Raw genomic sequence first — 16,907 nt, 5'->3', positions numbered from 1 at the left:
ACAAAGTCCACTTTGTGGAGCAGACGGCGTGTTTTATTAATAACCAGGGCGCTCCACCAGATTCGGAACGCGATCCTCTGCAACAGGCGGCGATCACGCCACCACTGTGCCACGTCACTGCCGCCGACGATGACGACGACGACGACGAAGTTAGAAATGCGTCTGCTGTTTCTGCTCCCACGGGTTACTGCTGATGATGACGACATTGATGATGATGACGACAGTGATGGCGACATGAAAATGTTGCTGCTGCTGCTGTTGATGATGATGGGTCACTTGAATGGATCTCAGAGGTATCTCTGTGATATCCACTTCCCTGCTATTTAGGGAAAATAACAAAAGTTCGTCTGTGCTGCTGCTAATTTTGATGACGGTGATTCTGATGACAGTGATAATTATTCATTATGGCACAATTTTGCAAATACAGCAGTGGTCCGTTTATCTGTGGTTCGGTTATCCGTCGTCCGGTTATCCGGTGTTGGCAAAGCATGGATCACTCTTCGGCTATCCGGCCGCTGCCCAATTCCAGTACGTACGCGCGTGTGTGCGTGTGTGTACGTTGAACTATTTGTTCGCACCGTCCGTAGCCAAGCGCTCTAACCGGAGGTGCGTCCTCGTTCCGGCAGGAGGGAGACGACAGCTCTCCGTCGAGGACACAGCTGGAGGCGATGGCGCAGTGGTGGGGCGAGTGGAGCACGTGGGTGGGCTGCTCGCGCACCTGCGGAGGAGGCGTCATGTCCCAGGAGCGCCACTGCCTGCAGCAGCGACTTGGCGGAGGGTAAGTAACTACAACTATCGAACGAAAACATAATTTTTGACCACGTAAGGCCCACATTCAGGAAAGCTACCGAGGCTAACACAAATGATAGCTCAACCAAGCGGCTTTTCATCACGTGTACATTGATGTTGTTTCTAAATGGGGTAGAGAGACACCGCAAACTCCAAATATACCTACATCAAGGTCGGGATCGAACCCACGACTCCCTGTATAGCAGGCAAGGTAATACACATCTCGCCACCGTGGCGAGATGTGATGTGCATCGAGTAGTGCGAATGGAAATAAAACATTGCGGATGTTTTATTTTTAAACACCGCCAATGTTGGCAAGCTTGAGTAATTAGTTTGCACTTGCACAGAACACTGCCGTTGTATACGGCCATGCCATCGTGTGCCACTGCCCCAGCCAAATGTCCTCGGCTCTAAATAACCGACACACACACACTCACCTGCTTTTTAAAAGTCGTGCAGAAAGTTCCATAAATGATTGCCGGTTGAGTCTTTGGTGGACCCAGTACTGCCCAGCACAACAATAAACAACGCACTTACACGCACACGGGCAGGTCTTGCCAAAGCACACACTTGCTTATTGAGGCTGATAAATACACACAAGACAAAGATCCCCCGTGTAGACTTAGCAGACTCTTGGGGCAAGTGCTGTTCTCGAGCAGCACCTATTAAGGCCGGCACGGCACGCGGAGAACTGGGGTGGGGGGGGGGCCGGGTAGCCAGCACCACGCCTGCCCGCCTTTGTCTCCCCAGTGCCGATGATTACACACAGCACCAGGTGCTCATTTGACGCCCAGGATCATTTCAGACAATCATCACGTGAGTGTTGGCCGTGAGTGGGAATCGAACTCCAGTTGCCGAGTTCGTAGCGCGGCACGTTAACCGCTACTCTGCCGCTCCCACACAGCAATGAACACACACGTACACACTTACACATTTACACACGTACACATTTACACACACACACACTTACACACACACACTTACACACTTACACACACACACACGTACACACACATTTACACACGTACACACTTACACGTACACACGTACACACTTACACACACACACACGTACACACTTACACACACGTACACACTTACACACACTTACACACACGTACACACTTACACACACACACACACACGTACACACTTACACACACACACACACGTACACACTTACACACACACACGTACACTCTTACACACACACACACACACTTACACACATACACGTACACACTTACACGTACACACTTACACACACTTACACACACTTACGCACACACACACGTACGTGCCTGAAGTATGGAAGAAAAATAACTTCTTGAGGGAATTCAACAGCCAATACTTAATGACCAGTTCCTGCATATTTGGTGGACAGACTAATAAAATAGCAAGGGCTCTAACTACATTATATTTCAATGTTTGAATGTTACATTACAGTCTGTGAGCGGTACCGCGCGAGCACAACGCTTTAAAGGTGTCGGCTGGGCTAAGATAGAGAGGCCTTCGTGTGCTTTGAGTCCTTTACTAGGACGGGCTGCTTATTAATACACGTGTGTGAGCAACATCGATTTTCGGAACGAGATTTTCAGACACCGATGCTGTGGGTTCGTATTTCTCTCCCTCCTCCATCCTCTTGATGCACGTTTCTTGTCCTCCCCCCGCACCACCGATTCACACGGTTGGCTCCGTAACGGCGCTAAAGAAGTGTATACGTACAGACAGACCTTGAACTTCTTTCGCACCGTACGTAGCCAACCGCGCTAATCGGAGGTGCGGGGGGAAAGACAACAGACTAAACACTGAAAGCAGTTCTAAAGAAATGAGATTTTAATCTAGATTTAAAAGTGCATGTGAGGTTCATGGAGGAATACAAAGGCAAAGTGATGTTTTTCTTCGTCAGATTCATTATTGATTCCATTCAAGGAGCAGTGCAGAGTCTATTGAAACCTTCTTTGTAGAGAGAATGGAGAAGCTCTGTCGGGCTTGAATATCACTCCGCCAACTTACGTCTCGTACTTCCTTGTGATCAGCTTCACGCAGTGCATTTTATAATCATTGCATTCGTTTATTGCCATCACCAACACAAAAAAGACAAAAATTCCCCCGTACGGCGTTAACAGGCTGTTGGGGCAAGTGCTGTTAGCGAGCACCTGCGAAGGCCGGCACGGCGCACGAGGGGGTGGTTGGCCAGCACCACGCCCGACCGCCTTTGTCTCCCGAGTGGCGATGTTTACACACCGCGCCGGGTACTCATTTGAGGCTGAGTCGACCTACGGGAGGCCCAGGACCGGTTCAGACAATCGTCACCAGTGTTGGCCGTGAGCGGGAATTGAACTCGGGTGGCCGGGCTCGTCGCGCAGCGTAGCGCTAACCACCACACCACCGCTCCGGGTGCTTCCTCCCACATATAAACACTCATTGATTGGCTGAGAACATCTCAATACATAGAGGACCGTGGAGCTTGGTGGTGCCGGCTCACCGCCTGGCGACTGCCTTTCCTGCTTGTCCGTGGTTCCTCCTCGCACCTCCGAGTTGTTCTGCCTCTTGAGCGACGACTGCGCACTCGAAGTTGAAATGACTACGGTCGTGGTGATCGGTGTTCGATTCCTGCCCATGGATAACGTCAGTGACACGTGACATCTGAACCCATCCTGCTCCTCAGTTCGGCTGAGTGCCTGGTGAACCCGCGACTGCCTGCTCTAAAGTACGTGAACACCGGCAACGAGGAGGGCCGGTGGTGTGCTCTTGGCCACACCGTTTCCCCACGTGCTCTATTGCTGAGCCTACTAGGTGCTCGCCAACTGCCCTTTGGGGTCGCCACCTTTCCGTGCTTGAGCCCCGGTACAGCCCAGGAAATTGGCGTCGGCGCGCCGGGCGGCAGGCATTTGGTTTCGTGCCGAGGTCTGGCCACCCCTGTGGCTCTGTTGAACTCCGCGGTCGTAAGCCGCTCGGCTTTGGCACGGCAGGCAAAGTTCCGTCCGCGAAACGCGTCTGGGTCTCGTCCCCTCGGGGTGGGAAAGGTGGCAGCCCTGACTGCGCTCGCTTCAACCGCGTAAATGACGCTACGACATCGGGGATCTTTTTTACCTTCTGCGCGCGCGCCGTGCGATTTTGGGCATTCCTCCTCGTGAAACGTGCACGCCCTCGGGGACGCAATCGAGCGATCGAAGCCTCGCAATCAAAACTCCGCACTGAGATCACGAGGAGCGGCGGCGGCGGCGAGGGGGGTTTCGTGTTTCATCGACATCGCGACTCGTATCTCCCCGACAAACAACCGCGGGCCGATGTTCGTGACAGTCAAAACATCGCCTTGTCAGATTTGGGCGTAGTCTACACATTGCCCCCGTGCGGTAACACAACGACGATTGCTGTGTGACGAACTCGGCCTCTTGGCGTGTCTGTAATAGCGCGCCCCTCGTTCAAGGTCACCAGGCGGGGATACGAAGCGTGACCTGTGTCCTTCACGATAGTGTGCACGACGTCGCGTGCATGTACGTGGAACTTTTTTCGCACCGTACGGAGCCAACTGCGCTAAACTAAAAAACGTAACTAAATTCTATTTCACCAGGTAAGGTCCACCGAGCCACGTAGCTCTTTACCAGAAGCCACCTGGCCATCACAAATGGTAGCTTGATGAAGTGACTTGTCACGTGGTAACGAAGTGGCTTGTCACGTGGTAATGTATAGCGGCCAAATGCTTCAGACGCGTGACGTTTGATTTTTAATTTGAAGGATCCAGAGAAAAATCGACACGGCCACGGGGAGAGAGGATGCACGCAAACTCCAAATATACAGCAGCAGGCGACAGGGTCGGGATCGTAACCCACGTCTTCCTGTAGACCAGGCGAAGGAGTTAACATCTCGAGTTAACCTGGCCAGGTTGCTGGGTCCAGAGCGCAGTGCGCTAACCACTGCACCACCACTCCACGCAGTTGCATCACTCTGTGCGCACCGACACAAAAAAGCCGTGACGCTGCACGAAGTTGTTTCGTTGTCATCCCACAATACGCATCGCGCGTGACGTCACGTGGTCAACGCGCGTGACGTCACGCGGTCAGCGCGCGTGCGTCCGCGCGTGCTCACGCCAGCTCACTCGTCAGCCGCCGCAGTGAACGCGGCTGTGCGCTCACGGGTACGCGCGTCCCAACTGCGTGCGTACGCACCCACCAGCTGGAGTCACTGTGCGTGCCGTGGGGTTACGGAAACCCCTGTGCCTATGGTGAACTTCTTTCGCACCTTACGTTGCCAACCGTGCTAATCGGAGGTGTGGGGAACGACACAAAGAAGCCTCAACAGACTGTTGGGGCGAGTGGGTTGGCCAACCACCACGCCCGGCCGCCTTTGTCTCCCCAGTGGCGATGTTTACACACCGCACCAGGTACTCGTTTGAGGCTGAGTCGACCTACGGGACGCCCAGAAACCGGTTCAAATCATCCTCACTTAGTGTTGGTGGCGGTGAGCGGGTAATCGAACTCGGGCCGCCGGGTCACCGCAGGGCAGCGTAGCGCTAACCGTTGCGCCACCGCTCCCCCGCTCGGGACGCTCGCGAACGGCACTTTCAGCGTCGCTGCCCTCCACGATGCGACGCGGGCCGTGCGGAGCATCACAAGGGCAGCACAAGGGCAGCGCTAGGGCAGCGCCAGGGCAGCGCCAGGGCAGCGCAAGGGCATCGCCAGGGCAGCGCACTCGGCGCTGAGTCGGTGGTGGCCAGGAGCGGGCGGAGAGTGAATGGGCATCGATGGGCGTTTCAAAGTACGGTGTGGGTCAATGAATTTGAGGACATTGCATATATAAATTATTATCAGAGCATGTTTGTTTGCACGCTTTACCACAGGTACGTGTGGTTACGGCAGTACTTGAACATCTTAACACCCAGTGTCGGATTATCGTAGTAGCACAAGTAGCTACATATGTAGTAGTAGCTACGGGCCCGCACTTTCAAGGGCCCCGCGCTAAATGCTTTCAAGCTATCAGTTCCGGTTCAGTGATTCTGCACTTGCTCTATTACTATAGTACTATACTGCCTTCAACTTCTACGAACGACCGGGTGTTTAAGGTTAGCAATTTGTCATATTATCTGGCCGTATAGCAAATGAAAAAATAGAATTACTTTTGATTTGAAGCTTTCGTGACTGCAGGAATCCATACTCAGGTTATTTCGGTAAAGTCACGTGGGTAGAAAATTAATCAATCACGACGTTTCGATCGCAACACAAGCGACCGTCTTCAGGTGAGAGAGAGAGGAAGCTACTGAGACAAGCCTCAGGGTAGGAGGGCGGGGCTAGAGATGATCTCCCTGAGGCTGTGGAAGTGGCCATTGTACTGTGAGAGACTAGCATGGCAATGTACGAGCTAGTATGCCGCAGCATCGGTGACTGAGCGAGAAGGACATCCAGCCCGTCAATACAAAGACGTGGGATTGTCCACCACCCTTCAACCCCCACCACTCGCGGAGCTGCCAATAGACGAAGCGTGCCGGACCCATTCGCACCGCTGGGTGGTCAGAGGGCCCAGTGGCTGCCAGATTGAAGAAACTTGCGTCATCGAACCGGCGAACTCTGGATTGCGAGTCCAGTGTGCTCACCATCACAGCACAACAGCATCGCCCATAGGTTGACTCAGACTAAAATGATAACTTATCTCAATGGCGTCATGAGCATCAGTAGAATCATAGAATATTTATTTATACTGGATGAATCCGATGAGCTATAAAGCTCTTTTTCACAGATGTCCAGTGGGGGCAGGTCAGAACGTTACAACAACAACACAAACACGATCGGAGTGGGAAAGTGTAGGAAAGGTAAACACATCACTAAAGAACACAAAGCAAACTTTAACAACATTTGCTTTCATCAGGTAAGGCCCACTGAGCTATCAGAAGCCACCAGCCACGAATGACAGCTCAACGAAGTGGCTCACCACGTGGACATTTATCGCAGACGATTACTCAAAACACTCTAAACGCACCTTCCTCAGCCCAGCGTGCTAACCGTTACAGCACAGCAGCATCACCCCTAGGTTAACTCAGCCTAAAACGATGACCTATTCCCATGGCATCACGAGCATCGCCACTGGCTAGGTAACGATGGGCACGGTGCTGGACGCAGCAGCCACTGGTGCGCGTGCCTGCCCAGCCCTCAGAGATCCTCGCTGAACAAAGCTGCGCGGAGCGAGCAGTCGGGTTGTCGTCTGTGCGGCGTGCGCTTCGATTCGTCTCGACTGTGTTCCCGTCCTGTCGTTCGGCTAGGGTTGCCACCCGTACAAGTTCGACCCGCTCACACTCTGGGAAATTGGGCATGCGTTGTGTTCGCGTGACCTGTACCCACATCTGCTACCTGTATTATGTTGCCAGAAAAAAGGGGAAAACCTATTCTCATACCTGTGTAACGGCTTAAATACTGCAGGAGACGAGTTGACGGAGGCAGCACGTATTTATTTATAACACCCTACAGCACAGTCATCTATACAGCCTAGGAACACAGCCTACGGCTACGCGAGCCTGACACCGGCTACGCTCTCAGGTCCTCCGGCTATGTCCTTCCTAGAGGAGACTATCTGACCCGACCTAGCCAGGGTGCGGGTCCCAACCACTGGCTCATCAAACCCGGCCCTGATAAGGGCGTCGGGCCGTGAGTACCCAGGGTCTCACCACTGAGCCACACAGAGTCCCGGCCCTGATAAGGCCAGCGGGGCTAGGGATCCCAGGGTCCTATCTGGCTTGCTCCGTCTTCATTCTTCACTGGCTTCAACGACTCCCCGAGCGCTCATGCGCATCGCCTTATATAGCCCTCAGCCCCCCGAGGGGCGGGGCTAGTGCGGACGTCGGTGTAGCCACCCATGTGCGGACCTTGATGTAGATACCGGCTACGTGATGGCTCGCTACATCCCGGTACGTACCACCTCTACACCTGTATTGTGTTGAGCTTTGTGAACAATAATTCACAGTTTCTTTTTAATGGGGGGGGGGGGGGGGGGGGGGTTAGGCCACGTAATGATCTTGCCAAATTTACTCACGGGACAATTGCACAGTTTCGATTGTAGACCTCAGAGGTCGCAGGGAAACGTGTCCAGGTTTGCTCCACAGCGGAGAAGGTGGCAGCCCCAGCCCCCTGGGTGTGTGGCGTGCGCGCGTTCCGATCCGACGTGGTTTTTTGTTTTTTTGCTTTTTGTTTTGCTGCCTGTGCTGGGTCAACGTTTAAAGTGATCCCCTGTTTCCTGGCAGGCGTCTGCTCGCGTTGGGAGCCAATAACTTATGCACGGGACCGTCGCGCCGATACCAACTGTGCAATCCGCAGGTAGTTGTCAACGACGCACGCACGCGCACTCACACGCGCACTCACTCACATGCGCGCGTGAACGCACACTCACGTGAACACGCACACTCACATGAACACGCACACTCACGTCCACCAACCTTACACGTCTCGGTAAATTGGTAAAAGGCGCAGCCCTGCAATTTCCTGCCCACGCCACTGCTGGCGGGAGGTCCTCAACCAATAGACTCAAGGTTGCCCCTCCTGCTTCTCATTGGTTCTCAACCGGGGGTAGTGGAGACCCTGGGGGGTACCGTGACCCGCTCGTTACCGTCACCCGCTCGTCACCGCGTGCTCCGGGCCGTGAGGCCCTCTGTGTGGGACCGGCTCCCATGGGCTCTAGACCTGCCTCTGTGTGGTGTTTTGTTGTTGTGGGTTTTGTGAGAGGCTGAACTTTTATTTGGTTTGATTTTAAACAACAGCCCACGGCTGGAGACGCCGACTGTTTAAAGGCTGGTTTTTTAAATATTGTGTTTTTTAACGGTCAGATCGTGCGATAACTTTTGAAGTACGAGTTGAAAATTGCGCGCCTCTTGACGTGTTTGTGCATTCGAATGCGTATAGCTTGTTTACAGTGAGGCCCTTTTATCTAAATAATAACAAAATGCCCCTTTGCGTTGAGGCCGCCGCGGGTTGTTTACACCCCGCCGCCGCCGCTGCCGCGGGAGTGTACACGAGGAACTCCTCCTGCTGGTGGAATCACCGTGGCTCTGGCCACGAGGGCTAGGCCACTGACCCCTGCACCTCTCAAATTTCCCGGGTTCAATCCCCAGGTCACCAGGCGAGATCTTTTTGTTAAATAAAGGAAAGACGCCGACAAAGATGCGAAGCAAAAAAAACCCACAAATCCATCCGCGTCGTCGTCATCTCGCATCGGCGAGCGCCGTCACGGCGGTGTAGGGGTCAGCGACGCGACCCAGAGGTCACCGCCAGGTTCGATTCGATGTCCCGGCGCGGCAGTCGAAACAACGCGCGCGAGTTTCTCAAATCCTCCCCCTGGCCTGTGTCCATCCAGCGGTGTATATGGATGTCACGGCAATTCACTTTGTGTCAGGTTGCCCGTGGTGGGGTGAGGTGTGGGTACTCCAGCGTGGAAGTGTAGCAAGGAAAATGTTCTCTGGATAGAGAGCAGAGGTCTCCACGAGAGCTGCCCTCTAGTGGAGACCTTTACACGAGCAAGCACTCTCAGGGCTGCACCTTGACCTTATTATTAATATTAATTCGCCATCTGCACTCGATAAGTGCAATCGTTTACGTGCATGGGGCTTTCTTGGGTCGTTCGCACGCAAGAATGAAGAGGTGAGTGATACAACTTTACGTGAGACATTGACCAAGCATCTCAGATTTGACTCTCCCCGCGTCAATAAATGGCGTTCACGCCTGGGGCGTCGCGTGCATCGGCGGGTCGAGGGGAGAAAGAGGTGAAGGGAGAGCGATTACGATTCAGGTTTTGTTAAGTACGCAATCACAAGGGAGAAGACATCATGCGGGGGTTTCCGTCATGCTTTTCAAACGTTCGTTTGTTTTTCGGAAGCGTTAAATGAGCGTGCATAGAAGTCGAGGGGGCAGCTGATGGGATGGGCAGGGGTGGGGGGAAACGCATTTTCACATTTTCACCGCGTTCTATTTTTCTCTGGGTTTATGTCTCCAAATTTTGAGTGACCTTCATATCAATTTGGCCTGTTTTGGGCAGGGAAAGTCCCGAATGGCACCACCACTTTGTACGAAAGTTTTGTTCACATTGGATCGTGAAAGATATCGTGCCCCCCGCCCCCCTCGCCCCCCCCCCCCCTCGCCCCAGACGGACAGAGCTGATTGCAGTGAATACTTTGGAAAACGTGAGCGGTGGAATTATGCCGAATGGAATGAGACCAGTGACACACCGCGTGGGTCGATGCAGCGTCTCGATGCGACTGCGTGCGACGACGCTGGGCGCAAGTGGGCACGGTCATCCTGCCGAGAGAAGCCGTGCTGTGGAATATACCAGCAGCCACCGCCGATTGCCACTAAGCGGTGGTGAAGTCACCACAGCGCTTGTTGCAGGCTAGGTGCACCTTGAGACCACGTGAAGTCTCACTGCTAACAGGAAGTCATGGGGCAGACCCAGGTGCTACATGGATTGACCGACTGAGATGACTGGCAGATGTGCCAAATCGCTGCACTTTAGGTGCCTGGCAACTCCGCTCGTTGTTGTGAGCGTCGCTCCTCTGCCCTACGTTGTTGTTGTTGTTGCTGGAGGGCGACTGCCTCCAATTGCCCAGTAGCAGCGTCCTTCACGAGCCTCCTCCACAGAGGCCGATCTTGACACCGCTGTTGCCAGCCATCATGAAGTCAAATCAGCTCTACTGACATGTACACAAACACAATTGTACCATTTAGATCTATTCTGTTCTTGTAAACATGTTCAGAAGGTCAGTGTCAAGATCTGCTGGCAACAACGAGAGGGCTTTCTGTTAGTACAATGTTTTAGTACGGATTATTAGTGGTTTACTGCAGTGGTTTTCTCAATCATAGCTGTCAACCCATACGGTTTACCGTATTCTTGTACAGGGAAGTTGAGTTTCCAGGTCCATACGGCGTACAGCCGTTTCAATACGGGCAGCACTTGTGTTTGTGTTTCTCCCTTGTGGCGATGGGACTTTGTAGGATGAACGTTGAGATTTACAAGGGGCACGGGGTGACCAATACGGTCTGAATTGGTCTGTAATGAGGTAGGGCACTGGAAAGGGCTTAGTAAAGTGGTTTACTAGGAGTTCACTAACCAGTGGTTTAACTCCACGGTGGAGAGTGTTGTCACCATGGCCACAATCGCACTCCTGTGACTTTTGCCTTTCATTCTCCACTCAGAAAGGAGATGTTGCACAGCGGCCTGTTGACGTTCTGTTGTGGTGAACGGGTGTCACCACCGGTGCCTCCGAGGAGGAAGGGTGCCGGAGCCAGGAGGCGCGGCCATGTTTGGTTTCTGGGATGAGTTGGTGTCCCTTGTTGGAAGTCCGCGTTGTTGTGCTGCGCTCGCAGCCTCCTTCCAGGACCTGGGCGCGATGCTAGAACGGTGACAGCACCGGGGGGTCAGGGGTGGGGGAACTTGAGTCAGCTGCGAGTTGACGTTGCTGAGATTCGTGGTTGACGATCGATGTGGTGAAGGTGGCGGCGTGAACTCCCTCGCCGCGTGCGCTCCTCTCGTTCTCGTTGCAGCCCTGCCCGCCCAACAGCCGCGGGTTCCGCGTCGAGCAGTGCTCCGTCTTCAACTCAAAGCCCTACGACGGCAAATATTTACAGTGGATTCCATTTTACCCAGGTGACTGCCCATGCGTGTGTGTGGTGTGTGTGTGTGTGTGGTGTGTGTGTGGGTGTGTGTGGTGTGTGGGTGTGTGGTGTGTGTGTGTTTGTGAGAGTGGTGTGTGTGGTGTGTGTGTGTGTGGTGTGTGTGTGTGGTGTGTGTGTGTGGTGTGTGTGTGTGGGACACGGTGGCGTAGCGCTGAGCGCTACGCTGCGCTACGAACCCGGCGACCCGAGTTTGATTCCCGCTCATGGCCAACACAGGTGACAATTATCTGAACCGGCCCTGGGCCTCCCCTAGGTCGACTCGGCCTGAAATGTTTACCCGGTGTGATGTGTAGTAAACATCGCCACTGGGGAGACAAAAGCGGCCGGGCGTGGTGCTGGCCACCCACCCCCTCGTGTGCCGTGCCGACCATCATAGGTGCCACTCGCTAACAGCACTTGCCCCTACAGTCTGTTGAATGCTACACGGGGGAATCTTTGTCTTTGTGTGACGCATCTGTGAGCTAGCACTCGCCCGCGTGCGACTCGTTCGCTCACAGCGCTTGACCCCAACAGCAGTTCTGCTCATGCGACACGCCGGTGGGATAGGATGGGGAGGACCCCCCTCATCTTTGTTTCAAAGTCTCACCACGTCCTGTGCCGCCGTCTCCCATGCGCAGACGACTACATCAACATCTCGAACAAGCCGTGCGACCTGCAGTGCACCACGGCCAACGGGGAGAGGCAGCTCATCACGAGGGCGCGGGACGGCACCTCGTGCAAGGACAGGAACTTCCGCGGCGTCTGCATCGCCGGGAAGTGCGAGGTGGGGGCCGCCAGCCGGCAGCACGGACACCACTCACACCTCCAAGTTGACTTCACGAGCGAGGCCTCACCGGCGGCCAAGTTTTCAAAACCCAAAGCGTATTATGTGTGTTCATTTTACCCAGGCAAGGCTCGCCTGAGCTACAGTAGGCCCTGTTTTTATCAGAAACGACCCAGCCATCAAAGACGCTTGGCTCAACCAAGTGGCTTATCAACGTCACGTGGACATGTTACAGCCGCAGCCAAGTGCTCTAAAACGCGTCGATGTCCCGGAGACGAAATCCACGCGACCGCATTGGGTCACGTGACCCGCACCGCGAACTCTGCACGGCGTGAGGAGTCCCGCCACCAGCAGTGGATTGACGACGCGGAAGGTCGCGGAAGGTCGCAGGAAGGCTCACGCGGCATAGCCTCGGCAGGCACGCGCCTCTTCTGCCGAGCTTGAGGTTGTCGTTGATCGGGCGGCACACGCGGTGTGCCCACAAACGTGCGGCAGTCGACCGGCTTCAGATTTTCCTACGTCCCTTCGCGGAGTGGAGTATCGCTGCGTGGACGACTACGACGACGCCTCCTGTTATATCAAAACAACGTGTGGTGGTATGGGAGAACATACTGTGCTGTATGTCCCATGCACAGATGGAAAATCCAAAGCACTCCGTTGTGTTTTGGATTTGGGACACCCAATAAATGTTCCGTGGGCTTTTATGGGTGACCGCAGTCACCGCACACTGCGGGAGTGTTTTTGATTTTCCATTTGTGAATCATCGTCGAGTATAACCGCGTCTGACCCTGCCACGGTTAGTGTGGTGGATGGGCTTGAGGCCACCGTGAGCTTCACGGAAGATCTGCCTAGTCGGCTCTCTCACGAGGGGGTGGTTGTTGGTGACTTGCGGCGAACTCCATTGCCCGAGCGTCGTCGTCGTTATCACCGTCAGGGTCCAAGTCGCAGTGTTGAAGGTTCAGCGATAACAGGTCTTGGTGCAGATTAATTCCTGCCGCCAGACACACAGACATCGACTACCAGACTGGATCAAACCTTACAGGTGGCAACCCTATTTCCGTGCAACCCTATGTACGAGCTGTGGTGGCGAGATGTTAACTAACTCGCCTGGTATACAGGAGGTCGTGGGTTCGACCCTGACGCCTGCTGTGTATTTGGAGTTTGCATGCCTCTCTCCCCGTGGTCGCGTGGATTGTTTTCTGAGTCCTCCACGTTTATCCCTCCACATTTAAAATCAACGTGCGCTTAGGATATTGAATAATGAGCCTCTTCGTTGAGCTATCATTTGTGGCCAGGTCACTGTTATAAAAGAACTAAGCTGTACAGCTCAGTGGGCTGGTAAGATAAATCATAGTTTAAACAGTCCTCGTTGTCAATCCACTGTTGGATGAGGGGCCTCCCCACGCCACGTGGTCCGTGTGGTTACTTGACCAAACTTCACGCCAGTAACGTCGAGTTGGGGAAGGCGGAGGTCAGCGTAGAATCGCGCCACAGCGCTCGATTTTGCTGCTGTGACGACGAAATGGAACGCGTTGCACTCCCACCTCCTCCAAGACATTTGACCAACGGGGCTCCCTCTCTAAGTGGGGGCCCTTCCACCAGCAGCGTCGTCAGGGCTGCGCCCTCGCCGTGGAGATTCCGATGACGACGATTCTGAGAGTGACGACGACGATGCTGAGCGACTCTCCTGCGGTTTTGTGCCTCCTGCAGGTCGTGGGATGCGACGGAGTTCTCTACTCCTCCAAGCGGGTCGACAAGTGCGGCGTTTGCGGGGGCGACAGCAGCAGCTGCTTGCGAGTGACCGGGAACTACCGCAAAATCAGTAACGACGTCGGTGCGTGTGACGGCGAGTGTGGAGTCAGTAGCGATGTCGGTGCGTGTGACAGCGAGTGTGGAGTTAGTGACGACGTCGGTGCGTGTGAGGGCGAGTGTGGAGTCAGTGACGACGTCGGTGCATGTGACGGCGAGTGTGGGATCAGTAGCGATGTCGGTGCGTGTCACGGCGAGTATGCGAGCCATTGCACCGATGCCGCATTGTTCGAACATCAATTTGTTGAAAGAAGCCCCTTGCCGTGGGTGTAGTCGTGCGATCTGTGCATTCTCTCACAGTCGCCTCGTGCTCAGGGGCGGTTTCTTCATTAGGGCGATTGGGCGACGCACCACCAATGTCATTCAACCACAGAGTCACGCTAGCCGTCACTGTGCCTCTGGATATAGTCCAATCAGCGTCATGTCACGTTCTGTGGAGTACCGCCTCTTTTTGGGCGATTTCACTCCGGCTGAGAATCGCCCCGAGTGGCCCCATAGACTTACATTCAAAGATGTTTTTTTTCGAACGGGGGGCGCTGCAATGCATTCTCTATGGCTTCCGGGAGGGCTCGCCCTAACGTGCTTACGTCATCATACGTGCTAACGTCATCATACGTAAGCACGTTTCATCCAACAATATAATTTGTCGCCACCTAGTGGAATCTTTAATAAAATAAACTTGAGTGGTTTGTATATTAATAGTGAGTATAGAAACAAACAAGATGTATTGTAAGAGTCACTTTATTTTTCATTAATATTAAAGAAGTGAAGTTGCCTTTACATGCTTAAGCTGTTAATTTATCCATTGCATGGGTGGACCTTATCCTTATCAATCATCCAGACATTTGCCCCCCCTGAGAGATTTTGCAGGAGCCGCCACTGCTCGTGCTTAAATGTCGGCGTGAACCGCTATGATTTGTCAACGCTGGATGTGAGTAGGATGCGTATCTTGGTGGGGTGTATCCTTTCGCATGGTGTCGGTGAGGCCTTCATCCAGCAGTGGATTGACCACTGTGCCGCCCGGCGGGGTTTACACCCCGGGTCGCGGTTGACGCGACCCATCGCCGATTCCGTGCTCGATCAGTCGAGTGCATCTTCGCTTGGAAGTGAAGTGGTGGTCACAGATAATACACTTGCTCCTGCCATGGGAATGTGAACTTCCACCACTAGCTCTGCAGGGCTGTAGATGGGAGGGGAGCACCAATGCTTGGTTGCTTGTTTGGAGCAGGATCATGGCTGACATTATGGGTCCCCCCTTGTCGCCAGTAATAGCCAATGTTTTCATGGAGAAATTTGAAACAGATGCCATCCAGACATCCACCCTGCGTCTTTCCCTGTGGAAGAGATATGTGGATGACACTTTCGTCATTTGGCCACATGGCCTCCCAGCAATGAACCCATTCCTAGACCACATAAATTCCAGACACCCATCCATCAAATTTACCATGGAAGTGGAGAAGGATGGCAAGCTACCATTCCTGGATGTTCTGTTTGAGAGGAGGCCCAACGGCTCTTTGGGACATTCTGTTTACAGGAAGGCCAACCACACAGATTCCTACTTGAAGCCTGATTCCCACCACCATCCGGCACAAAATAATTCCCTCATCAAAACACTATACCATAGGGTCCACTGCATCTCTGACCAACACCACCTGACCAATGAATTGGAACATGTACATCTGGCCCTCAAGATGTACGGATACTCGGACCGTGCTATCCGCCAAGCTGTTTCTCCCACCATGCAGAAACAACCCCATGAGACTCCAATCAAAATCATCACGTTGCCATACATAGTAGGCGTTATTAAAAAGATTTCCAAAATTCTAAACAAACACAAGATCTAGGTCCGATTCAATACAGTACACAAAATCCGTGATCTGATCTCATCCGTAAAGGATGTCATTCCTGACTTACAGTACCCCGGTGTCTACAAACTGAGTTGTACCTGTGGTGACTGCTGCATCGGGGAGACGAAACAACACATTTCTGACCGAATTCGCGAGCACAAATCAGATTTGAAATACGGCAGAACGAATTATTCGGCCGTAGCTTATCATTGTTTCAACACAGCGGGTTCTCATGATATTGTTTTCTCCGATACCAAAGTACTCTGCAAACCTCCCGGATACTACCAAAGATTTGTCCATGAAGCCATCCAGATATACAAACATAGACACAACTTCAACCGAGAGGATGGTTTCAAATTGAGCAATCATTGGAAAGATGTCATCAACCAAGTCTAACTTTAGCTGCTTTGTAATTTTACAGCCATATCCATTTCTTCCAGTTTATTACTCCCAGCCTGATATACCACCATCACTCGTGCACAAACTCCCCTCCCCTGACATCACAAAATAATACAGATGGTTATCTGTCGGCTTAACTCATGCTAATATCGTGCCCGACCGTCCACACGGCCTGCCACCCCCCCACGACCCCTTGACCCCTCCCCCGCCCAACACCCAATATAAACACGTTGTCTCTTAATAACTCTCTTCATACGCCTCAGTAATTTTGCTGGAGCAGTCTACACCTGATGACGGTTGCTTGTGTTGCTTCCGAAAGTTCGTGATTTAATTTATTTGTTTTCATTTTTATTTATTTTATATTTTTTGCCTACGTGACTTTACCGAAAAAAACCAAAGTATTAATTGTATCGTTCGTATTGTGTGTGTGGGAGGAATGGGCTTTTATTTTCTATTCTTGAAGGATTTACAAGTGGGGATAAAGTGGCAGCTATTTGAACGAAACGACGTGGATTGGAAACCGGGCAGTGGGTTTTTGTCGTTCCAAACGGGGGGGAGGGGGGTGAGGGGCTTGGCAAAATCCTCTTGATCCTCCAGTTACCCCTCCCTCCCTCCCTTGTAAATGAGAAAACACTGGCGTTTTGTCAGCAGT

At 53.1% G+C, this 16,907-nt stretch overlaps 1 protein-coding gene across 1 annotated transcript in view; it reads left to right on the top strand.

The window, feature by feature from the left end:
* The first annotated feature begins 668 nt into the window (after positions 1 to 668).
* ADAMTSL2 (ADAMTS like 2) overlaps positions 669 to 16,907 on the top strand; it is a 37,638-nt gene continuing 21,399 nt past the window's right edge. Inside the window, 5 exon segments of the mRNA XM_078877796.1 lie at positions 669 to 778; positions 8,020 to 8,092; positions 11,306 to 11,408; positions 12,055 to 12,200; positions 13,911 to 14,034. Coding sequence (XP_078733922.1) covers positions 669 to 778; positions 8,020 to 8,092; positions 11,306 to 11,408; positions 12,055 to 12,200; positions 13,911 to 14,034 — 556 coding nt within the window.

The sequence above is a fragment of the Lampetra fluviatilis genome, chromosome 49 (genome assembly GCF_964198595.1).
Source record: "Lampetra fluviatilis chromosome 49, kcLamFluv1.1, whole genome shotgun sequence".
NCBI classification, from domain to species: Eukaryota; Metazoa; Chordata; class Hyperoartia; order Petromyzontiformes; family Petromyzontidae; genus Lampetra; species Lampetra fluviatilis.
This window is presented reverse-complemented; position numbering and strand designations above follow the sequence as displayed.